The 24,362-nt window shown below is 49.3% G+C and overlaps 2 protein-coding genes across 3 annotated transcripts in view; one reads left to right on the top strand and one right to left on the bottom strand.

Moving 5' to 3' along the window:
• The window catches only part of SCFD2 (sec1 family domain containing 2), a 434,776-nt gene extending 427,932 nt beyond the window's left edge, over positions 1–6,844 (top strand). For both annotated transcript variants that reach the window (XR_010409402.1, XM_045881163.3), the window contains one exon: positions 5,721–6,844. Coding sequence is in view for 1 of the 2 variants with exons in the window: in XM_045881163.3 (XP_045737119.1) it covers positions 5,721–5,813 (93 nt within the window). In the remaining variant the exon portion in view is untranslated. The remainder of the gene's footprint in view (positions 1–5,720) is intronic.
• A 5,989-nt stretch (positions 6,845–12,833) lies between these two features.
• Positions 12,834–17,364, bottom strand: RASL11B (RAS like family 11 member B). The gene is made up of 4 exons (XM_045881164.3): positions 17,048–17,364; positions 16,392–16,448; positions 15,140–15,216; positions 12,834–14,327 (listed from the first exon to the last, which is right to left on the bottom strand). Exons 1-4 carry the CDS (start codon positions 17,190–17,192, stop codon positions 13,860–13,862), a joined length of 747 nt encoding a protein of 248 aa, XP_045737120.1. The 5' UTR covers positions 17,193–17,364; the 3' UTR covers positions 12,834–13,859.
• Positions 17,365–24,362: the final 6,998 nt, after the last annotated feature.

Genomic DNA, 24,362 nt, shown 5'->3' with positions numbered 1-24,362 from the left:
GCTCAGGAAACAGAGGAAGACCATGTGGGCAAGTTGGCCCTGCCATCCACCGCTTTTCATAGGTGGATGCATGTTCCCACCCACATTTTCTAGCACTTCTGTGTTTCTGGAGCTGAATATTTAGTGAGAATGTAAGAGAAAAAACAAAGTAGATCAAGAAATATGCTCATACACACAGTTTGGCATAACTTTAGGGGTTCAGGATACCTAAATTCTGGCTCCAGGTTATTCTAAAATTGATTGAAAGGCCCAAGAGAGGAGTCCAGTGACTTCCTTTTTTTTTTCTCTTTTCAGTCTAGATTTATTTTATTCTTTTTTTTTTTTGGATGTATTTGTTTATTTGAGAGAGAAAGAGACAAGTGAGCAGGGGAGGGGCAGAGGGAGAGGCAGAGAGTCTCAAGCAGACTCCACAGTGAACGTGGAGCCTGATGCGGGGCTTGATCTCACGACCCTGAGATCATGACCTGAGCAGAAATTGAGAGTCGGACGCTTAACCCACTGAGCCACCCAGGCGCCCCTAGATTTACTTTATTCTGAAGTTTCTTACTCTGAGGAAAACATCAATGAGGTTTTAAATTTATCTTTTTTGCCTGAGTTAGCTTAGAGCCTTATAATCTGAACTAGAGACTCTAGAGACAGTACAGATCAAGGTATTGGATGGCAGCCCACATGTTCATAGTATTCTTGTTCACACTGTCCTTCACTCCTGTGAATGAACAATTCTGGAGTCATTTGCAGTGTGAGGTTTGGTTCTTCTTTCCCCTTGAATGACTTCTTATTAAATAACCCCCAGAAGGGACAAAGATGAGGAAGTGATCTGAAATGTCCCACTTATGGTTCTTTGGGAGACCCTGGTAGCACGGTGTACTCACCTCAGAGTCAAAGTGAAAACAAGGCAGACAGTTCACAGTGAGTTTCCCAGAAAGCTTGGTCGTGTCCCTGTACTTAATCCACTCTCCTACTGGTCTAGCAATACAAACCTTCTACATTTAACACACACGTATGAGTATGTGTGTGTATGCCCATGCAAGTGGGGGTAGGCAGGGCCTCGGATATGATATATGCTCACAAACCAGGTCATCAAGTGGAGGAATATGCATGTTGGTGCCTGTGAATAGTTTTACTGGGAAGAATCTCGCAAGTTTAAAAGAAAAAAGGAGAAAAACCATTTTTATCCCCTGCTCCTTTCAATTCAAAATGTTAGAAATCAGATGGATCTGAAATCTAAATCCTGGACTGCCCTGCTTCCTCTGTGTTCTGCAGAAATGGAACAGCAAGATGCTGGAACCTGCAAATTAGAGTGGTGGCCTGCAGAAGCTGGACGTGGGAAGAAAGCAAGAGGGCTGGGCTGCTGTCCAAGCCTGACCCGCTCCTGCAGGAGCCTGGGCCAGCTGACGTAGGGGCTCTGGGGAGCCCTGGGGAGCCCTGGGGAGCTGCGGTGTCCTCCTCCCCTGGCTCACAGATGGAAGTCTTCATCAGTGCCCTCGGCTGCCTGGACAAAAACCAGTTCTCTAGAAGGAATTCTCTCGTGCTGAATTTGTTTACCACCACACATTTGATGACTGTTTATAAAATCTTCATTTTATATCTAACAGGCCAATCTCAGGCTCTTTTAAGCATTTTCTTTCTCATTTTGGCCATCTTTTTGTCCCCCCAGTTGGCTAATTTTTTAGACTGTTTAGAACTATTTTAGTCAAATAATGCAGAAATGCCCTAGATGAATGGGCTAAAAACCTCTAAAAATGCTCAGATGAGTCTGAAGACCAAAAGATGCCTAAGATGTGAAAATGCTCAAGGCCCCTCATCTGTAATAGCGTAAATGAATTGTTAGCCTGGCTTGTGATTCCCAGTAGGAAATGTAGACAAATAGTTGAACTGATTTGAAATAATTTTCCCAGAGCTATTTGAGCTATCTGTTATTAGAGCCTCTCAGGGTGAAAAACTTCCTGCTGACCATTGCTAAACTCACTGCCTCCTTCCTTGTCTGACCCGTTTCTGTTCACTCATTTCGTCATTCACTGACTCCCTATATCAAGGACCCGCTACATTTCGGGCACTGTGCTAAGAAACAGCAGAAAGATTCAGGAAAGGCAACAAGGAATATAGTGTGGTACCAACAGCCGTGGGAACACACTTCAGCTTTGGGAGGGGTGGTCTTGGAAGGCTTCCTGGAGGTGGTGATGCCTGAGCAAATTTTTGAAGGACTGAGAGGTCTTCAGGTAAAGAGGAGGGGGACTCATGTCCCGGGTGAAGAACCATCCCCAAAGTTCCACCCGTGAGACTGCAAATAGTCATGTCAAGTGGAGATCATTATTCCCACTTTACAGATGAGGAAAGTGAGGCCCAGCTAGGGTCCAACTCCTAAGTCTGTGCTCTTATCCACTGCCCCATCTGGCAAGAGTCCTTGGTCTGAGCTTTCTTGCCTCTTCAGAGCCCCTAGCTCCCTCCACACTGCCCTGGTTTCCCATCTGCTTCTTTTCAGCCCTCCACATGCATGTCCCAGGCACCCTCTGGTTCAGCCCTCATGCTAAATACCTGCCTGTTCAGAGGTGAGGGGCCCCGTCTTTGGGTCCTGCTCAGTGGAGGTCACGGAACCCACCGTCTCTGTCAGCCACGGCTGGAAGCCCAGCACACCGTCTGAGGGATGGATTCTTTTGGCTCGGTTTTCGCTGCTCTAGAAGTGTCGACATCAATTGAGTCTACAGTCTTTTCTCTCCAAGGTCCTCAGTCCTGCCAACAAGACTTACATATCCTGGGAGGCTCCCGCTAGCCCTTATGCTTGCCCTCACCTCAGCCAGAGAGGAATCTGCCATTTTGACTCAGGAAGGAGCACAGAGGCTGGCAGTGGTGGTGGGAACTGGCAAGTCACCAGGGCAGGAGAGGGGCGTCTACTGCCTCCCGAGAGTCAACTACTAGAGAGTATGCAAAGGACTTCTGTTTCTATGCACATGTTTTACAAAATATCTGAATACGGGTTTCTTACCTTATGGTCTATGATTCCTAGTTGAACACAAACCTCATCTGAAACTACATGCAGAATCTTGTGTGTGTTGAACGGACACATATTTTTCTAGAGTTCTTAGCTTTTTTTTTTTTTTTTAAAGATTTTGTTTATTTATTTGACAGAGAGAGACAGCGAGAGAGGGAACACAAGCAGGGGGAGTGGGAGAAGGAGAAGCAGGCTCTCCATTGAGCAGGGAGACTGACTGACCTGCGGCTCGATCCCAGGACCCTGGGCTCATGACCTGAGCCGAAGGCAGCCGCCCAACCGACGGAGCCACCCAGGGGCCCCTAGAGCTCTTAGCCTTTTTAAGGAGACCTGTGACCCAGTCACAAAACCACAGTAAAATGGCACTCAGAATGGCCGGGCACTTCCTGTGCTCTAGGCACGTGACTTGACGCAATCCTTGCCACAGCACCCCCAGCTCAGGGCTGTTGTTGGCCTCTGGGACACGCAGAGTAAGGCTCCAAGGGAGGCGGCTTTCCCTGGGGCACGCAGCCAGCCTGCGGTGGAGCTGGGCCCTACAGGACTCCAACAAGTGTGTGGGCCCGGGTGCCGCCGTTCTTAGCCAACCGCTAGGCTCGCGCAGGAGACCCTCTCCAGACCCATGTGTTCATATGCTGTCTACATCGTGTGTGCAGATGATAAGGGCGTGCTAATATTCGCTTGCTGCCCTCCAACTCTCATCCCCTGGCGTTCAAGGACAACTGTGAGCACAGACTGCAGTATTTCTTTTTCTGCCAAAAATATAACTTGGCTGACATTAGCCATATATTGTTTAAGATCGTTCTCTTTTGAGAAAAAGTAAAAAAGCTGCTTGCAAGGGCTCATTTTTGCTTGAAACAGAAAACTTTTTAATAACCCTCACTTCTTTAACACGAAGAAGGAGGAGGAGGAGAAGATGAAGAAGAAGGAGAAGAAGGAGGAGAAGAAGGAGGAGGAGGAGGAGGAGAAGAAGGAGGAGGAGGAGGAGGAGGGAGGGGAAGGGGGAGGAGGAGGAGGAGAAGAAGGAGAAGGAGAAGAAAATCATAAAATGCTTTCTTCTCTCCTTCCTTCTTCGACTCGGGCCGCATCTGCCTTTCCTCCACATTGGAGTGGGGACTCTTGTTTCTGACCAGTGAGCTGGGAGTTGGTTACATCATTGGCTTGGGAACACCGGGAACAATGTGGCGGGGGAGACAGCATGCACATTCCCGGGCTGTATGGCCAGGTGAAGCCCGGTCCTGCTGCTCACCTTGCAGTCACCTCTGCTCGGGCGCTGGGCTGTGGAATTCCAGCTCTAGGCCCTCCTTCTCCATTCCCAGAGTCAGCTCCTCACCTGGCCGCCTGTGCAAATCCTCACCAGCCCTTAGCCCTTACCCAGCACATCATAGACTCAGCCCGGACCCAAGGAATAAGTTGTTTCAGTGCTATAAAGAGAAATCTACCCCAGAGGCAAGGTCCAGACCGAAGGAAGCAGGAAGGGTCCACCACAGTGACAGGTCAGAGAGGCCCAAAAGTCCCTGTGGACTAGGGGAGTAAAGCAGCCTTGCCCAGACCCCTTGACATGACCGAAGTGATCAGATAGGCCCTTGGATGCTGGAGTCAGCCTGCCTGGGTTGGAATCCTAATTCAACAATTTCCTGTGTGTTTCTGGACAAGTTATTTAACCTTTCTGTAGTTTATTTTCCTTATCTATAAAATAGGAATAATAAATGTACCCATTTTATAAGGTTGTGATGAAGATTACCTGGATTTTAAGTGAGATCATGCTCAGTGCCTGGCACATCATAAGAACCAATAAATGTGAGCCAATACCATCCTTATCCCATCATTGTTACAGGTTGACTTGTGCCCCCTCCCAAAAGATGCTAAAGTCTGAATCCCTAGTACCTGTGAATGTGACCTTACTGGAAATAGGTCTTTGCAGATGATCAAATTAAGATGAGGTATTTAGGGTGAGCTCTAATCTGATATGACTGTGTCCTTATAAAAAGGGGAAATTTGGACAGAGAGGCATGCATTGATGGAAGACAGTGTGAAGACACAAGGAAACTGAGAGGAAAGCATGGAACTGATTTTCCATGCTTATAAAAAGGGGAAATTTGGACAGAGAGGCATGCACTGATGGAAGACAGTGTGAAGACACAGGGAAACTGAGAGGAAAGCATGGAACTGATTTTCCCTCACAACCCTGCCAACACCTTGATCTTGGACTTGTGGCATTCAGAACCATAAGACAATAAATTTCTGTTATTTAAACTGCCCAGCTCTGGGTCCTAGGAAATTAACACAGTCATCACCATCACCCACAACGCCATCCACCCCTTGGGTGTGCCTTCTCATGCTCCCCAAAGGAGCAAAGCCTCCCTGGAGAAGAGAGAAACCTCCTCTCTATTGAGGTCAAATTACTGGATCCCAAAGCTACAGTATGATCGGATTCAGTTCAGCAGCCAGGTGGTGGCTGGGCTCGGCCATTCTCGGTGCCAATTGGTTAACGGTTCAGGAAGCAGAGCCCCGCTGTCCCACAGGCCATCCTTCCCCGCCTGTGCACCCCTCCTTCCACCCAGGACCCTAGCATCCGGCGGCGTCCAAGCTGCCACGTTCTGCCTTTTCTCCACAATGCCCCACTCTGTGCCTTCCCCCAGAGAAACACATTGCATTTTATTTCTCGTCCTCCCATAACCTGGGATTGGCTTTCCTAACTGTCTGTGGTGTGTTTGTCCCCTCCTGCTGGTAGGTCATCGTGCTGTCCACGCGACTCCTGAAGCCACTTAACATTCCTGAGCTGTTATTTGCCACTGACCGGCTGCATCCAGACCTTGGCTTCTGAGCGGCTGCTAAGAGGAGACCTGCCCGAGGTGGAAACACCCATCCTGTTGCCTGCCACCATTCAAGATATGCCTCCAAACCCAGTGTCCTCTTGCTAAGTGTGGGGAGGACAGAATTCTGCCCCAAAGGTCTTGAGAACCATGTAGCAAAGTGCTTTGCTTGGACTGCCGGCAAGTCTTTAAAAATAATAATAATAATTCATTTTTCTAAAGGTGTCTATCTTTCAGCTGGCTTCATTCGACATAATTCCCATTTCTCTGTTTGTGATCTTCCTGATTCCAACTGCAAGCTCCTGAATTCTACATAATCGCCTGTTGGCAAGTGTTGGTAGCTTACAAGCTATTTGATCTACAGTTGCTCAAGAAATTAGACATGCTTTAGAATTATGAGTGTGAAGAAAGTTTGATTTTCCTTAAGATTATGTAACTGGGGAGGGTACCTTGCAAATTGGATCTGAGAGCTTGCTGAAAAGGCAAGGAACGGAGGGGTTAGCAGCTAGAGCCATGCTGGTAGCCCACGGGCCACGTAACTTGGCCTGTCATTACAAAGGGCGGCGCGAGCCCACCAGGCAGGGTCCCCAGGCTACTTGCAACAGTAGTCGGAGAGAGGTTGATTGGAGGGCTGGCTCTGCCCATAAAAGCTTTCCTCCCCTCCCAAAGGAAGGCCCCCATAAAGGTTTCTGGTCCAGGGAGTCTAGATGGGAACCCCAACCCCTGGGACTTTTATGAGTTAGTGTTTCTATTGAAATAGAAAGCTCTCTTTTCAGTTTGTCTCACTTTTCCTTCTGGTCATGGCAGAAAAACCTAGACCCAACTAGGGAAATTATTTAAGAACTCTGGCAAAAATGAACTGCTTGGAACCCACACGTTTGTAGGTGTATGGTTCATGGAAATTTCTAGCATCTCTAAAAGATGTGTGTAATGAAGAGAGAAAGCTGAAAAACAGTTCTAGAGTGGATTAAACAGGTGGGCAAAGTAAAATGTAAATCAAAACACTCATGTGTCTCGGATTTTAGTTCCTTGTAAAATGTTATTTTATGAAAAAACTGTGAAGTTGGAAATCATTCTGAGGTGCAAAGCAGGTTTTATAGACACCAATGTTCTTCTTCTTCTTTTTTTCGGTCCAGTATGTTTTCCACCTAATACCAGTGGTGCTGATACGAGAGAGTCCACATGCTTCTTTCATTCCCCTGATCTAGAAGTTCGAATCTGAGTAAGGGAGAAAATGGCGATAGCCCGAAAGAAATGCTAATTAAAGCAGAGATCACTCTTTTTTAAAATTAAAAAATAATAATAATAACCTGTTAGTGTGTCAGTGTGCATTCATTCATTTCCACATATTGAGTGGCATGTTCTGGGCACTCTGCGAGGTTCTGGCCACCCTGGTGAGGGAGCCACATGTGCCCCTGACTCTGGGGCTCTCGCAGACTGAGCAGCTGGGGCTTCTCCCGGGGCTCTGGCTCTGTGTGAGTGCCTGCTCGAGGTAAAGTCCTACACCACACGTCTGTATGCAAAGGATACCCTCTGGAAATTTAAAAACCAAACTGCTAATAAGTAGTGCCTCTGGAAAGGAGTATGGTGGGAAGGCTCAGAAAAGGGGGAGTCTCGCTCTCAATAGACTTCTGTGTTGTTTGGATGTTCTCCACAGCAAACCTTGCTGGTGTATTACTTTTGTGGCTTTCTGTATTTTTACAAGTTGATTTTGTCTTTTAAAAAAGAATACTGCAGGGGCACCTGGGTGGCTCAGCCATTAAGCGTCTGCCTTCGGCTCAGGTCATGATCCCAGGGTCCTGGGATCGAGCCCGGCATCGGGCTCCCTGCTCCGCGGGACGCCTGCTTCTCCCTCTCCCACTCCCCCTGCTTGTGTTCCCTCTTTCACTGTGTCTCTCTCTGTCAAATAAATAAATAAAATTTTTTAAAAAATAAAAAAATAAATAAAAAAGAATACTGCAAAGCTTCTAATCTGGAATTACACAACAAGGAAGTCCCTGATTGTAAATGGGTCATCTAGCATTTACTGGGCCCCCAAAGGCAGTGTGGTGGGAGGAAATGTCTGTGTGGCGGGAGGAAATGTCACAGGTTAGGCTTATAACCATCTTCCATCTCCATGGTCGCCGGCAGGCAATCAGGTAGCGGAAGGCTTTGGACAAAAGAGGAGGTTCACAGTGACTGGAATTTGTTTTGAATAAGAAGGTAGGAGACACAGGACAGAGCACTGCTCCTTGAATTAAGAGCAGGAGCATAATGGAAACTTGGTATAAATCCCACAAAGGACCTTCATCAGATAAGGAAAAAGAAGGGCCTCGGGAAGTGGCATGTTGACCCCTCGACGCAGCCTCCTAAACCCTCTCTGGTGTTGCCTCCTTCTTGTGCTCACTGCCCAGGAGCGGGAGAGGATGAGGGAGAAACGGATCATGCCCTTGACCTCCTTCGAAGGTGTGAACAGCGCTCCGAACCGCAGCGTGGGTCTCGTCAAGCCTCAGTGCCTGCATGTGGAAGATACAGGTACGCCTGCAAGGTCCCTACCTCGTGAGAGAGGCTGCCGGAGAGGCCGCCATCCCTAAGAGCGTTTGCGCGGGACGCCAAGGCCCGGGGGTTTTGACTAGCCGGGACGCCGAGCCAGTCACCTCGTAAAGCGATCAAGTCTCAACAGGAGAATAATGTCAAATGAAGAGAACATTAGAGGCATTTCTGGGGTCCGCAGAGAAGGAGTAACACCTCGGTCCCGCAGACCTCCAGGATGGTGCAGCCCAGAGCCCCAGCCAGTGGCCACGGGTTCCAACCCCAGCTCTCCGCCCTGCAGCTCACTTCTGGTCGCAGTGGACCACGAAATTGGACAATCACAGGGCCTGCCTCAGCGGGCCGCTCAGAGAATGAAAATCAGTCCACGTAAAGCCCTTAGAACACGGCACAAGGCAAGCTAGCCAAGGGCATATCGGAATCATGGTGATCGTCAGTAACTGCCTGACGGGGTCTCACGTGGGGCCTTAGGTCTCTACGAGAAATTTCTCCGCCACTAAGGCTAACTGCAAAGCTGTCTGTGTGGCTTCTGCGATGGGCCTCCTGAGACTGACGCCCATTTCCACCACATGCCAGTGGACCAATCCTGGAGGGATTCCGGCTGCCTGGAGGTGGCTTGAAAGGCTGAGCTGAGTGGGAGTGCTGGTTTCATCGCTCGGGCCTGGCTCGGCGAGTTTACCACCTGAACTCTGGCTGGCCGGAGCCAAAACACGCACACGCAAATGCAAACCCTCTGCCAAGGGCCTCACAGGCCACTCTTTATAAACACAACTGATAGAGGTGCAAATACTGGGCAGCAATTGACTTCTGCCTTTGTAAACCCTCCTCCTGGAGTCCACTTCCCCGCAAACATAGCGGGCACAGCGAAGTGTTCAGAGGTGCTCAGGAGCTGCGGCAGCCAAGGGTTGTCCCCAGAGGCCCAGGGCGATGGAAATGGCCCTGTTTAGACCGTTACAGTGTCATCCCAACAACAAAGAATTCCATCAGGCTCCCCTCAAGACCACTATTATTTATTTTACCCTGGTTACCAGAAACCGAATCTCAACAGCAAATAAGCCAGTATTACGAATGTTGTCTGCCATCCCTGCTTAAGAAGCACTAAGAAACTCCATCTCTCTTTTACGGGGATTGTAAAAGACAAAACCAGATGATGGAGGGTATTGGAGAAGGGAGGTGGGGTGGCTGGGATCTCACCACAATCGGTAATAACACGAGTCTTGTTCTCCCCACACCAAATTAGTAAAGTAATGAGGATAGTGAGAACTTTCTGGAAACTTCTCTCTTTAGACTCTAAAAGGAGTACAGAAAACATGAGTTTTCCTGGTGCGTTTATTGTCATAAATAAAGCCCTATAATTCCTTCTGGCCCATCCCCTGAGGGCCCTGTGTTGATGTTCAGGCAGAAACTCTGCAGGGCAGCCCCCATACCCCACCCCCACCCCTGCAGAGGCAGGACCTGGAGTTACCCCACTGCTCATCTGTGAGGGATTTGCCCACAAGCTTGTTCGCAAAACACATTTGTTCTCTCCGTCTTGGGGTGTAAAGCGAATGTCGACATCTCCTGTGTCTCCGGAACCAGGGGCGCACTGTGCACACGCCCAGCCTCCAAGAGGGCTGGGGCTGGCAGGAGCCCCGGTGGGAAGTTGCCCCCGCCCCTGCACACCGCGCCCCGGCCGGGCAGGCTGCAGAGCGCTCCGAATGGTTTTGATTTGCAGCAGAGAGGAAACTCGAAAGCCAGACACCGAGACAGACACGGATCCGGTTGTGAGGCCGAGGGGCTGTGGGCGGTGCTGGCCCCCCGCCCCTGCCTGCGTCTTTATTACCGAGCTGGGGCTGGGGCCTGCGAGCAAGGCTGATGGCAACAGCAGATGCGCCGACCAGGCGGCCTGGGGCCAGGGAGGAGCCAAGAGGGGGGCGGGGGTTTGGAGGCAGGGGGCCAGGGCGCAGGGGCCAAGCCCAGGAGGACCAGCGTCTGCAAGACAAGAGGAGAGCACCCAGGGGCGCTTTGCTTGGAGGAGGGGAGCTGGAAGCTGCGGCCAGCTGCCCGGGGACCATGCTGTGGCTTCAGACAGGCCTGGGCTTGGGGGGGGAGGGGAGTCCTGAGTCTGCCTCTTAGGAGGTGGATCAGCTCCCTAATTCTGTGGAGCCTCCCTTCTCCCTGTCTGTAGAAAGAACTAAAAATGGACTGCGGGGTTGGTGTGGAGAACATAATTATTTCAAATACCCCGTACGGTCCGACACAGATTTCAACAAACAGAAACAGGTGATATGATCTGAGCCTCAGTTTTCTCACCTTTAAAATTGGAGTGGTAGTATTACCTTCCTCATAGGATTCTTCAAAAGATTAAAGGAGATCATTCATAATCTGGCACATTATAAATGCTCAGTAAACTCTAATTCCTTTCCTTTCTCCACCACCCTCGCAATCCCTCCCTTTCCTTCCCCTGGTGGCAAAGGAGGCGTTCCCCTACCTAGGCGGGAGAGGGCAGTTTCTCTGTACCATATGGTTGCAGTTCAGAAATTTTAAAACAAACACCCAGGGATTAATAAATACTAATAATGAAAGAGATGAGCAAAGGTAATAAAACATGAAGCTAAATTTGTGAGAAGAAAATATGGTGGATTCCAGAACTATAAATATTTAAGTTAACCTGAGACACTGGACAGAACTGGGACCTGGGGGGTTTCCAGTCTGTCTCTCTCACACACACACACACACACAGACACACTTTATTCCGCTGGGTGGATAAGAGCTCTGAGACACCCCTACCCGCCAACTTCCGAGGTGAAGTAGGAGAGATGCAGCCCGGTGGGAAAGGGAGGGCCAACCGTGAAGTACCAGGAGGTGAGGAAGGGAGGAGGGGAGGCCTGCCCAGGCGTCTGCAGGCTTGGAGAACAGCCGGACTGGAGCGGGGAAGGAAAGAGTGTGTCACTCATTAATGGAGGTACAGCACTGCTCAGCACCTCTCCCAAAACCGCCCCCCCGAGGAAAACTCTGCGCCTTCTTTAATTCCAGAACTGGGTTGAAGGCCACTGTTAAGTACAGAAAATTTAACCTTTTAGTCACTGGACATTGTTTATATAACCACATAGAATGAATAAAACTAAAAACAAGCAGGGGCGCCTGGATGGCTCAGTTGGTTAAGTGTCTGTTTTCGTCTCAGGTCATGATCCCAGGGTGCTGGGATCGAGCCCCGAGTCGGGCTCCCTGCTCAGCAGGGAGCCTGCTTCTCCCTCTGCCTGCCCCTCCCCCTGCTGTGCTCTCTCTCTCTGACAAAGAAATAAAAAGAAAAAAAAACCCTAAAAACAAGCAGAAAGTAGTTGGAGAAACTTGTTAGTGCCTCTGAACTGAGATGTTTTTAGAATCTCATGTGAATACCATTTCCCTCCCTGCCCCCAACACACTCACACACACACACACACACACACGCAGACAGGCACACACGCACATGCCCTTCTCAGCAGTTAGGTTAGGCGTAAGTGTAGAAAACTGCCGTCCATATAAGGAAGGTCTGGGACATCACCAGAAGCCCTGTCAAGAACAGGCAGGATATTTACCCTGTGGGAAAACAGATTTGGAAGTCTGGCACCATCCCACAGCGGGCCATCAATAGCCGGTCATTTGGACGGCTGCCCTTGGTCCCGTGGCCCTGCATGTGCAGCAAGCCGTACCCTGTATCCGAAACGTTATAAAGAAATAAGAACCTCGCAGTCAGAAGACGTTGACTCCTGTCCTTTGTGTGAACTTGAGGACACATCACTCCAAACTCAGAGCTTGTTTTCCTCACCTGTAAATGGCAGGCTTTCCTCCCCTCCCCTCCTCCCTGGAAGAGGACCAAAGGAGATCGAGTATACGTGAAAGCCCGACTCTAAGGTGCCGTTCTTTGCCCATGACCATGGGGACTCACGTGGCCTGCTTGGAAGGTCTCGCGGGCCCAGCTAGAAGCAGATGCGGGGGGCCTGGCGCTTCGAACACACATTTGTGGTAGCAGCTACGTGGGAGGGGCTCCTGAACGGCCCCCGCTCAACAGCTCCCAGCTTCTACAGTGACAATAGGGCGCACTTTCTGAAAGCTGTACACCCAAAGAAGAGGTGTGCCAAATAAACCACGTGTTTAGAGAGAAGCAGCAACCTTGGACAGAAGCATTATCTTCAAGGCTCAGCTGAGAGATGTCTTAACAGAAGAAAACCGAGGATCCTAAAGGGAATGGACAGGAGATGCACTACTCTTGAGTATAAGGCGGCAAATTACAATTCACAGCGCTCACAGGCTAGGGGTGGGGCGGGGGGGTCCTTTGACAAGTGAGTTGGCTTGTTTGTAAGCCTGTCTCCTCATCGACAAGAGTACGCACCTCGTCGGTTTGCTCTGGGACTTACGAGGTGACCCTAGGAAGGCACAGCACCTGACACCAAGCGACCAAGAAGGACAGGACACCGAGGAACGCTTTGTGTGAAAGGACAGAATGTGAACATTTCAATAAAGACCAAGTCAGGGGTCTGCTCTTTTCAAATGAGATTTATTGTACATAAAATAAATTAATTACAGTTTAAGCCAAAGAATGAGTGGCTTTTTAAAGTGCATCTGTGTCGGGGATTTGGCGGCGGCCCCTCTATCTGTTCGCTCGCGGTAAGACCGTGTTTCCGTATTTAAGCCACGACTCGGCCAGGCCTGGGAAACGACCCGACGTCATTGCCTTGAGCCACTCACACAAATCACACCAAAGTCAATGAACACATCTTTTTTTTTTCTGTACCTGATGCAAGAGTTAAAAAGAATGATACAGTCTCACAATTACTCCAAAGTCTGGGGCTGAAGAGTTTGAGTTGTCAACCCTTTAACACATACTCGACCAAGCACACCCATCCTGGGTCAGGAGGAAGCAGTCCCTTCCTGCAGGCACTGTAAGCTTACAGATGGCCGTCCACCTACATCACATCTGGCCCATAAACCCCACCCTTTATTGGGGGGCTGGGCGGGGGAGTAATTTCCTCCTTGCTCCTTAAAGAAGAAATCTGGGGTATCCTTCAGGTTAGAAAGGTATTCTGTCAGGACTAGTGTTCCGGAGATGCAAATCAGACGTGTGAGAGAAAAAGCAGTTCTTCCTCTTGGGGGGAGAAGAGGGAAAAGGAAGAAAGAGAAAAAAGGGGACAGTGCTTAGTCTGTTCTTCATTCCCGCTGTCAAGCATACCCATCCCGTTGCTGAAACTACAGCTGACGGTCATTTACAAGGTAAGGAGCGGACTCCAAAGTGATTCTGCCGCCCTCCCCACGGCAAAGGAAAAGACACTGAGTTCAGGTCGTGTGTCCAGAGCGTCTCAGTGGGCTCCCCCCGCAGCCTCGGCAGTTCTGTCCCCCTGCTCAGAACGCGGACTTTTCTGCAGCAGTTCCCCAGGCCCTCCTGGCCCCTGGGCTCCGGCCCTTTCTGGAACCACAAACTCCTGCCAGTATTCAACGATCCTGCACTAGAAGATCCTCGGGCCCCCTTCCTGGGAAGACCAACCCCCCCCACCCCGGTGGACGTCCCTGCTTCAGACGGAGGTGACAGTCCTCACTTTGGCCGAGAGGGCTTGCTTGAACCTCCTCTTCAGGTCCTGCATGTTGGGGGACTTGGGACGGGGGATGAGGGAGGTTCTGCGCTTCTCCGGCGTGCTGCTGGGCTGTTTGTGACTCACTTCCTTGCACAGGACGTGGAAGGCGTTATAGACATCGTTGTAGTTCTCGCTGACGGACACCTCGTAGAACGAGCAGCCCAGCATGCCGGCCAGCTGCAGTCCCAGCTGGGGGTCCACCTGCTTGACGTGCAGCAGGTCGGCTTTGTTGGCCACGACCACCACCGGCAGCCGGCTGCCCAGGTGCAGCTGCTGGACGTGCTGGTGGAGCTGGCCGATGAGTTCATAGCTCTTGTAGTCGGTGACAGAGAACACGATCACCACGGCATCGGCCCAGCGGATGCACCTATTCAGCTGTTCGCCGCAGCTCAGGCCGTTCTCGTGCACCTGCAAGAGAGGGGGTGAGGGCGAGGTGAACGCCGGTGCAGGGGGGGGTCCCGCAGAGAGCCCCTGGCTCGGCCGGACCACGAGATCCAAGGGCCCCTTGATGGTAATGCCAGGTTGCAGGCCATAAACAAGCTAGCTCCCCACACGCTTCAGCTTGCTTGACAATATGTTGATCCAGCTGCACGGAGCTGAATAAATAACAGTGCAGCTCACCACACTCCAGTAGAAAATTGACCTGCAGAGAACTCCACTCAGAGAGACTTTGTAGTTGCACAAAATGGGAAATTAACTGGCTAGACAGTAAGTCTGGGGAAGTAAAGATAGGAGCTGGAAGCATTTAAACCTGGATAACCGCCCAGTTCAAGAGGGAAAAAAAACACACACACACACACACACCAGCAGGGCTCTTTTGTCTATAGAGTAACTTTCCACAATATTAAAGTGATCCCATGGATTTAAAGACTAGACCTAAATGTTTGATTTTCAATGCCAAACGCACGAAGGTAAAAACCGATCATTTTAACCACAGCAAGACAACTGTGCCAATTCCATATGTGTTTGGTTTGGTCTTTCCTGCCGGACAGAATCCTTCTAGGATTTCTGCCCCTCAGCCAAATCTCCCAAAGGAAGCCAGGCAAAGACTGACCAACAGCCAAAGACAACCGAAGTGACAAGCAACATGTGGAAAGCCTCGTTCTGACTCCCCCAAACTTCTCTCCTCTTCACCATAAGCTTTATTCTGAGGACAACCGAACAATCCCATAGCCAAGTGGGCTCCCTGTGACTTAGTAATGAATCCCAGAGCTTCGCACCTGAATACCCGGGGTGTCTTGAACCTGAAGAGCCAGGGTTTCACCTTCTATTTGCACTTGTCTGGTGTAGAGATTACCTAGAAAGGCAAAAAAAAAAAAAAAAAAAAAGTGTGTGTGTGTGTGTATATGCACACACACACATATTATGTCTTTCCTTCTTGTACAACTTTTAAAACATGGTGGGATTTTTTTTTAAGTAAGAAAAAATATACAACCTGAACCAATGCACACAAATAAGCTATAGTTTATTCTATTTAATGAGCATATTTCAGCTGTTCTTTTTAAACAACTGCAATTCTAACCCCAGTTTAGGGCATTTATTAAAACCAAGGCAATGTTTGCAAGTTTTTGGAAACTGACTTATCCCATTTTAAATGTGGAGTATTTCCTTGAAGTAAATTTTCTTGTTCAGCATTCATGGCCATTTGTTTTAATTTAGTACTTCATTACTCTCTGGCATCAGTTTAGTCATTAGGTATAATAACTTGGTAGGCAAATATTGTTAGTAAATGCACAGCCAACATTATCAGTTGGAATAAAAATGTGACATAATGGTAGCCAAATCTACATCAAAGCAGAAGGCTGTCACGCCTTATCTTGGGATGGTTTATACAGCACATTTCAAATAATCCCCTTAGGTACTAAATATGGTCTAAGGATTTAAGCAATTTGCTAACAGAGCATAGGTAGAAAGCCCTTAAGCCTCCCCGGTGGCCATCTTTAATCACAGAGATTGAAATAGAGTCCTCTGGCTTATTTAGGAGCTCCCCTCCTCAAATTCTACCACCTAGTTACTTTTTTCTTTGTTAAAAAAAAGAGAACTTTAGGTTTACAACGGCTCTCCTTTGGCCTTTGCTTTAGAAGGTCGCCTCTGAAAGGCGACCAACAGAAAGGGAGGGGGGGGGGAAGGAGCTGGCCATCTTTTTTTTTTCTTGTTTTTTTTTTTTTTTATGACTTTTGCAGGAGTGTTTTGAGGGAGAGGCTCTTGAGTACAAAGGGTGCTTCCAACTGGGGTCCCTATAGTTAAAACATACCAAGGAGAATACTTTCAGGCACTTGATAAAATGATGAATGGGCTTGGAATGGAATGAGGCCAGATGGCAGTTATGGGAGGGGGCAAGCAAAATTGGAAGTGGCAGGATCCTGATGCTCAGACTGTCACTGTGAGCGAGGCTCCCTGGGAGATACTGAAAAATGGTTAAGAGCAGTCCTGTGCTAGCCGAGCGCACTCTCTCCAAATGCGCCTCCTCACCTGCGTTTCTTTCATAGTCACCTATGAACCGTTTGGTGAGGAACCGGACCACCAGAGCTGCAGGTCAGAAAAGAGAAAGGAAAGAGAGTTAACTCTGGAGAAGTTAAATTGGTGTCCACCCCACCCCCAGCCTGGGAAACCACTCTCGCAGAGAAAGCAAGCCGGGCGGCCAGCAAGTGAAATTCCTACCCTGCAGCTCCTTGACCCTTCTTCCAGGCACAACCGAGAGGGGGTAGAAGGCATCGAAGGCCTGGTGAATTATGGCTCTGTCCAGCTGGAAGGGTCATTTGGCCCACCCGCCTCCAGGAGACAAAGGTCTTTCTTAACCTTAAAGACCTCCAGGAGGGGTTCTGTTCCCTAAGCCCCCCTTCTGTTCCAGGCACCACCAGGCAGGCTCAAGATCCCCAAAGTTCTAATCCCAGTTGCGCCGGCGGTGCCCGGAAGGAGGCCTGGCCATTCTGGATCCCAGTTTCCCTCATCTTTTGAAGAAGGGGGTTGGAGGCGATGCTGGCTCAGGTCCTCACGGAGGGGCAGCGGATCAGTGGGAGGCGATGGGCGGCCAGCTGCCCTCCCACCTCGCCCCCACGCCTCGCTCACACGCAACTCCCAGCGGGGGCCGTCCACGTCCAGCCCCAGAGATGAGTGCGAAGACTCACCGGTCTTGCCCACGCCACTGGCCCCCACCACAGCGATCTTGACCAGGCGGCGGCCCGCCGCCCCCAGGCAGCAGTCGGCGGCGGCGGCGGCGCTGCCCGGGGCGGGGTACTCGGCGATGGTGCACATGTTCTGGATGAGGCGCATCGCCGCTCCAGCCGGGGCTGCACCACGCGGGACGGAGCCTGCGTCTTGTGCTGCGCGGGAACGGGCGAGAGAACCCGGCCCGAGGGGTCCGCGGTAAAAAGGCACCGGAGCGCGGCCGCGCGGCAACTAGTACTCGCTCAGGCTCGGGACGGGGACTGCAGCCCGGCTGCGCGCGCGCTGTTTTCTCCGGGGCTGGCCCCGCCCCCTGCCTCCCGCGGCCAATCCCGAGGCGCCCCGCGAGAGGCTCCGCCCCCGGCGCCGCTCGGCGCGCGCCGCGCCCCTGGGGGCACCGGGAGCCAGTGCTGGGCCTCGTGAGGCGCGGGGAAAGTGGGGCTGCCGGCCCGAGAGGGGGCAACGTGTGGGCGCGAGCCGAAAGCGCAGCCAATGGCAGGCGCGGGTGCCGCCCGGGGTCCCGCTGCGCGGGCACGCGGCCCATGCTGTGGCCGCGGGGTTGGGGGCGCCTCGGGGTCCGGGAAGCGGGGCTCGGCCTCCCGGCGGGCGTGGCACAGGCGGCGGCGGCGGCGGCGGCCAGGGCCTCGAGGGTGTGAGCGCTCGGGGTCGGGAGCGTGCGGCCTGCTGCCTGGCTTATGCCCATCTCCTTAATTTGGGACGTGATTGCGCTGACTTGAGTGCCTCCGATCATAGATTTGGCTGTGATGGCAATCAGTTACAAAGACCCCATATCCACTCCCCTGAGATGTGACAGTTAACTTCGGGGTAAAATAATGTCGCCCTTGTTGTTCTAGACGCACGTACTCTGCCTCCAGTGCACAAGGCAGCAGATCACTCAACCTCTGACTAGCGCACATGAACACACAGAAGGTCGGGTGGGTGTACTGCACACTCAGGCAAAGCACGAGGTAATTATAGAACAAGCTTTCTAGCGCCTCACACACAGTCACACCTCCTCCGAGAGCTGTGAAATGGAAAGAAAACAGTTACCCCAGCTGTCTCTGGATGCTGACTGGATTGGGAGCCAGAAACCGGAAAGGGTCCGCAGCGCTTAGTTTTTGGTGCTAAGGGATGGCAAGACTTAGTTAAGTGACTTGATGCCAAGGAAGACATGGGCTTGCACAAAATCCCAAGCTCCTGCCCCTTAGGTTCTCATTAGGGAAAGGCTTCGGCAGCAGGCCCCATCCAAGCAACATTCTGTAGCTGGAACTGACTGCAGAATGTCACCGGACACTCGGGCTGACCAACGCCCCACTCCCCCATCCCAACCACTCTCCTCCTCACCCTTCTAGCCTTGTGGGCCCCCACGTGTTCCAGAGGCTTTTATCCCGGGGGCGAATGGCAATCAATATTGTGGCTTTGTGTCCACACCCACATTAAAGGTTGAAATATAAAAAGGTAAAATAAACCAATTCCCTTATCTACACGTGTCAGGCATCTAGTTTGACTCCCCCTGATGTTCTGAACTTAACTGACCAGGTATCTGACAGAATTTATGAGGCTGACCCAGTTCAGCCTCTGAGATGAACCCTCTTGCCTATGAGTTTAGGTGTCTGCAGGAAATCGAGGGAGAAATAGAAGGCTAATCTCAAACTTTGAGACTTGGCAGCAAGTCTAGGTGGGGAAACATAATTAGCAAGGCACACAAACAAACTTGGCAATAAACATAATAAAAGGTTGACTTCTAGAAAGATCACAAATATGAAATCAATTTAGCCATTTGACTCAGAAGGAAAAAAAGAGCATTTCCAATATGCACCATGTCTTTCTGCATGGGTATAATCAAACTTGAATTTTGTTACTCTATAAAATCAAACTTAGCAAGACTATAATTACAGGTAATAATGTTCTTTTTAACCTCCCCCCAAGCCTGTAATTCCATGATGCTTACATAGTAAAATAATTATGTAGTCTAAAGTTTTTAACTGCTTTTACACACACACACACACTCATACACAAACATGACAAAAGTTGTCAGGGGAATTTTGCTTGGAATCATTTTTGCTTCTGGAGCTTGATTTTCATGACCATGAGCCTGTACTAAGCCTATGATTTTTCTGTCTGAAAAATCACACACACACAAAGACTGAATTCGGTATTCTTATTTTAGGTCTAAATGATCTGGCTGTGCTTTAAAGAACACAGAAAAGAAAGACACAAGAGAAAGTTGGAAAAAGAAAAGGGAGCTCTTTAGATTCAAAACACCTAGCAAATAGCCCACCTCCACCCCACCTGCTTCAGATGATAACACTGAGAGTTACCCCTTCTTGGAAATGCATAGAATTTAAAAAAGAAGAAGAAGAAGAAGAAGGGGAAGGTGCGGGGGACTTGATATATGCCGAAAGCTTGTTTTATTCCAGCCTGCAGACTTGGGATTCAGCATACAAGAATCTCATTTTACCTTTATGGCAGTCCTATGAGCTAGATATTATCATTACTTGCAGTTGCAGTTATATATTGCTGCTTAGTGAACCACCACAGACCTTGGAGGCTTACAGTTCTGTGAGTTGACTGTGCTCTGCTGGGCGATTCTCGCCTGGGGCCTCTCATGTTGTATTCGGACGGCAGCTTCGGCAGGAGTCATCTGAAGGCTCATCGGGGCTGGACATCCAAGATGGCTTCTTCGTCCACATATCTGCCATTCAGCTGGAATGGCTGGGACAGCTGCGACTAGCCAGCATCTCTCTCACTATCTGACTTCTCTCTGTGGTTAGCTCAGGCTCCCCCACAGCATGGCGGGGAGCTCCCCTTAGAGTGGATAGTCTAAGACAGGAAGTAGAAGGTGCCAACCTCTTAAGGCCTGTGTGTGGAAATGTGCACAGCATCACTTCTGCTATATTCCGTTGGCCAAGCAATCACAGAGCCCATCCAGATTAATAGTCAGGGCTCAGGAACACAGATGCCACCCTGTGATGGGAATAGCATAAAAGAATTTGTGGCCATCTATAAAGCACCACATTTCCATCTTGTAAATGATAAAACAAAGGCTTAGGTTAAAAATTCCCCCTAGGTCACAGATCCTATAAGGGACAGGGCCAAAGTCTGAGAAGGATGAAGAACATAGAAAACAGCCAGCAGGTTCACAATGAGATGGTCTCCTATGATACCATGTGGCAAAGTGGTTTGAACTGTTCTCTCCCCCTCTATTTTTTTTTTTTTTTTTTGGGTTGAGCTAAAAGAGATGAGGATGGGGGTGGGGAACATGAGAGACTTGGAAAGGAAAAAAAGATATTTTGCCAAGTCCCGATTTTGCCTCAACCTCTGGTGTTTCCATCACCTCCTTTGATCTTTAGAGCTAATCTTTGATCTGAGAACTTCTGGAGACAGTCTAGTTTCTGGAAGCCCTTAGGGTAGAAGAATATAAATTCAGTGTTGAATGTCTGGGCCAGCATTATCACAGGCACTATGCTAGGTCCTGGCTCTACACTAAATAGGACAGACACAGTCTTCACCATTACATGTAGCATGGGAGACAGAAATGAATGAGCAATTTCAATACAGTGTGAGAAAACACTTTGATAGGGAAATTCAGGAGCCAGAGGAATACATGATAGATCAAAAAACCTGGATTATGGGAGTCAAGGAAGAATGTGAAAACATTCAAGTGGTTGAAAATGGGTATTGCGTACAGGCATGTGTGTTTGTAGAAATGCAGAAATGACTTGAAGAGCTGTAGAACCGGCCCACGCGGGGAGCTGTCCCCTTGTCCACTCTACTGTCCCTCAAAACCCACAAAGCTAGAGACAGACATGGCGGAAAAGCCCAGTATCTCCACAATGGAGCCTGACAGCAGAAAGCAACCAAGCCACAGAAAGATGGAGTCCTCCCTGTCTCTGCTTTGCAAATCTTATCAGAGTGCGTCTAGTTATCTAGTTTGTATCTGTTACCCTAGCTGCAAGGGAGTCTGGGAAACGTGTTTAGCTTTCTAGTTGGGGCAGAAAGGACAGAAATGAAGCTGTGAGCCCAACATTTCCTCCCTACTTCTCCAGCAGCCCGAAGAACATGTAGGCCCAGAAAGGGAGAGATCGGGCCCCACCAGACATTAAATTTTCAATTATAGAAGAGTATAATGAAGTTTTCAATTGATTGCTTTGAAACCACTGTTTGAGTCCACTATTTTCCTTGCGTCCCTGTAATGTGTCGACGCTCAGCTCTGCTTTGGAGAACTGTTTTCCCCTAGTCTAGTCTAGTCTTAATTTCACTTGCACAGAATCCGTCTCCATTCTTCAGTGAGAGCACCCCAATATTCCCTTGGATACATCCCTTCCCCAATCTCATGTTGCTCAGGTAATGGTAGTGGGGGGGGATACCAGTCCCTAATTCCAGGAGTGGATACCCCTAAGCCCCTGGGATTCACTCAGGGCTGGGCCAGGGAAATTCTCCCCCGAGAATTTTGCTGGCAAAAGATGCCTCATTTGGGCACCTGGGTGGCTCAGTTGGTTAAGCGACTGCCTTCGGCTCAGGTCATGATCCTGGAGTCCCTGGATCGAGTCCCGCATCGGGCTCCCTGCTCGGCAGGGAGTCTGCTTCTCCCTCTGACCCTCCCCCCTCTCATGTGCTCTCTCTCTCTCATTCTCTCTGTCTCAAATAAATAAATAAAATCTTTAAAAAAAAAAAAAGAAAACAAGTTGGGGCGCCTGGGTGGCTCAGTTGGTTGAGCGACTGCCTTCGGCTCAGGTCATGATCCTGGAGTCCCTGGATCGAGTCCCGCATTGGGCTCCCTGCTCGGCGGGGAGTCTGCTTCTCCCTCTGACCCTCCCCCCTCTCATGTGCTCTCTGTCTCTCTCATTCTCTCTGTCTCAAATAAATAAATAAAATCTTTAAAAAAAAAAAAAAAGATGCCTCATTTGCCCCAGTGTTAATCAGCTGGTAGAGAGTAAGCCTGGAGCTCCAGGGAGCCATCGCATGGCAGCCGTGTGGGGAAGTCTGCTTCAGAACGACACCAACCCAGAAGAAAGCCCACGCTGAGAGGCAGAGAGGACCAGGACCCTGATGGCATTTTTCCAGCCCTGCATTAAGCCATGCCCGAAAATCCAGACTTACCCCTTGAAATTCCCAGTCACAAGAGTCAACACGGTCACTTTTGAGGTTAAGCTGGTTTGAGTCGGATCTCTGTCACTTGTCCTGAACAAACGCACACACATCCTGTTTGTGGGGAGTCCTGGGCTCTGCCCTGGCTGCACTGACATTTTGACCCCTTACATCAGCAGCATCCCTCATTCAAAACTCTGAAGCTCAGCCATTCCTCCGACACCGAAAGTCATGGCTACCAAGCTGTCCCTTCCTTTTTCATTTCACCTTTGCTGCTACCCTGTCGGATCGCTATCCTGCAATCGATGGAAACAAACGCACGATTGAAAAAGGACATTAGTACATCCAGACAATGGAACAGTCAGGACTAAAAAGAAAGGAGATACCATGACATGAAAAGACACAGAGGACCTTAAATGCTTATTACTAAGTGAAAGAGGCCAATCTGAAAAGGCTGTATTCTGTATATTCTAAGTATATGACATCACGGAAAAGGCGAAACTGAGGAGACAGTAAAAAGATCAGTGGCCGTCAGAGGAGAAGAGCGATGGACGGATGAACAGGTGGCGCACTGGGGATTTCTAAGGCAGTGAAGCTACTCTGTGGGGTACTATACCAGTGGATACATGGCACTATACATCTGTCCAAACCCACAGAACCTATACCAAAAGTGAACCCTAATATAAACTTTGGGCTTTGGGTGATAGTGATGTGTCAATATAGGTTCATCAATAGAAACAAATGTAACACGCTGGTGGGGGGGATGTTGATGGTGGGAAAGCCATGTCCACGTGAGGGCAGGAGCTATATATGGGAAACCTGCACCCACTGCTCAGTTTTGCTGTGAACCTAAAACTATATATATATATATACATATATATAAAATAGGGCATCTAGTCCAACTCCGTTTTATAATATTCCTGCTAAGAGATTGCCCAACCCACTCAAGAATACTTGCGGTGACCGGGACTCCCCACCATCCACAGCAGCACATTTATGCTGATTTTGTATCTTTTCTCCCATAGCTTCCTAGCAGGAAGACAGAAGTTGACTCACTCAGGAGCTCTCCAAACACCTGGTCTACTGCTCCTTCGTCATTCATGGTACTTTGGAAAGGACTAAAGGACCAGGAAGAGAAAAGGAAAGGGGGTTGCCTGTGACACAGAATTATAAAGGAACAGCAAACACAGGAGGCATGTCTCCTGCATCTGTGTTGAGGATGACTAGTGTTTTTAGCATTCGATTTAAAAAATTAAAAACAACTGGATTCAAGGGGGAGGAAATTAGTTTTCTTTATTTTTTAAAGGTTTTCTTTTTATTTATTTGTTGGAGAGAGAGAGAGAGAGCACAAGCAGGGGGAGCAGCAAGCAGAGGGAGAAACAGTTTCCTCGTTGAGCAAGGAGGCCAACGAGGGGCTCCATCCCAGGACCCCGGGATCATGACGTGAGCCTAAGGCAGAGGCTTAACCAACTGAGCCACCCGGTGTCCCAGGAGGAAATTATTTTTAAGCTGCTCATTTTCTAAGAGATCTCGGAGTATGAAAATAGGAATAGATAGAGCTATCTGCATAACGTGAGGTTTTCGTCTAATGGCCTCTCTGCAGTGTGTGTTAGATGTCTCCGTGACATACAGCTACGCCTGGTACACAGTGGGTGTTCAATGGTTTGGTTGTTTTTTTTAATTGTCAACTTTCCTTTTAGTTGAAGCTGTGCTGAAAGACAGACAGAATCACTAGGTTCAAAAGGCAAAGTAGGACGGAAGGCAAGTTGGAACTCAATTAAATAAAAAGGATACACACACATACACACACACCTCTTGCCGTTACAAGGATCACCTATTGACCAGAACACTTTAACTTTGACAAAAGTAAGATCTTTAAGTTCCTGGAATGGGCCCTTCCCCCCTCCCACATACTTTGGTTGGTTTCTATGGTAGCAAATGGCCCACATTTCCCCCTTTCCACACTCAGGAAAAAAGAGGCACCAGAGTTCTACAATTACGTCCCCTTGCTTCTCTATCAGATTTTATCTCTCTTATTCTGGAAGGTTTCCTCCACCTTCTCTCTTGTTTTCAATGCAATATATAAATCGAAGGTCAAAGAAAAGGTGAAAGTAATTCTTTTTCATTCAGGGAAAAATCTGGTATTTTCTTCTCCTCTCAGTGATTCAAGTCCTCACAACCCAAGTC

Source organism: Mirounga angustirostris, unplaced genomic scaffold (genome assembly GCF_029215605.1).
Source record: "Mirounga angustirostris isolate CCGP_5_RB_7025 unplaced genomic scaffold, mMirAng1.0.hap1 SCAF_2, whole genome shotgun sequence".
NCBI lineage: Eukaryota > Metazoa > Chordata > Mammalia > Carnivora > Phocidae > Mirounga > Mirounga angustirostris.
Note: the sequence above shows the minus strand (reverse complement) of the source record. Positions and strands in the feature narration are given on the sequence as shown.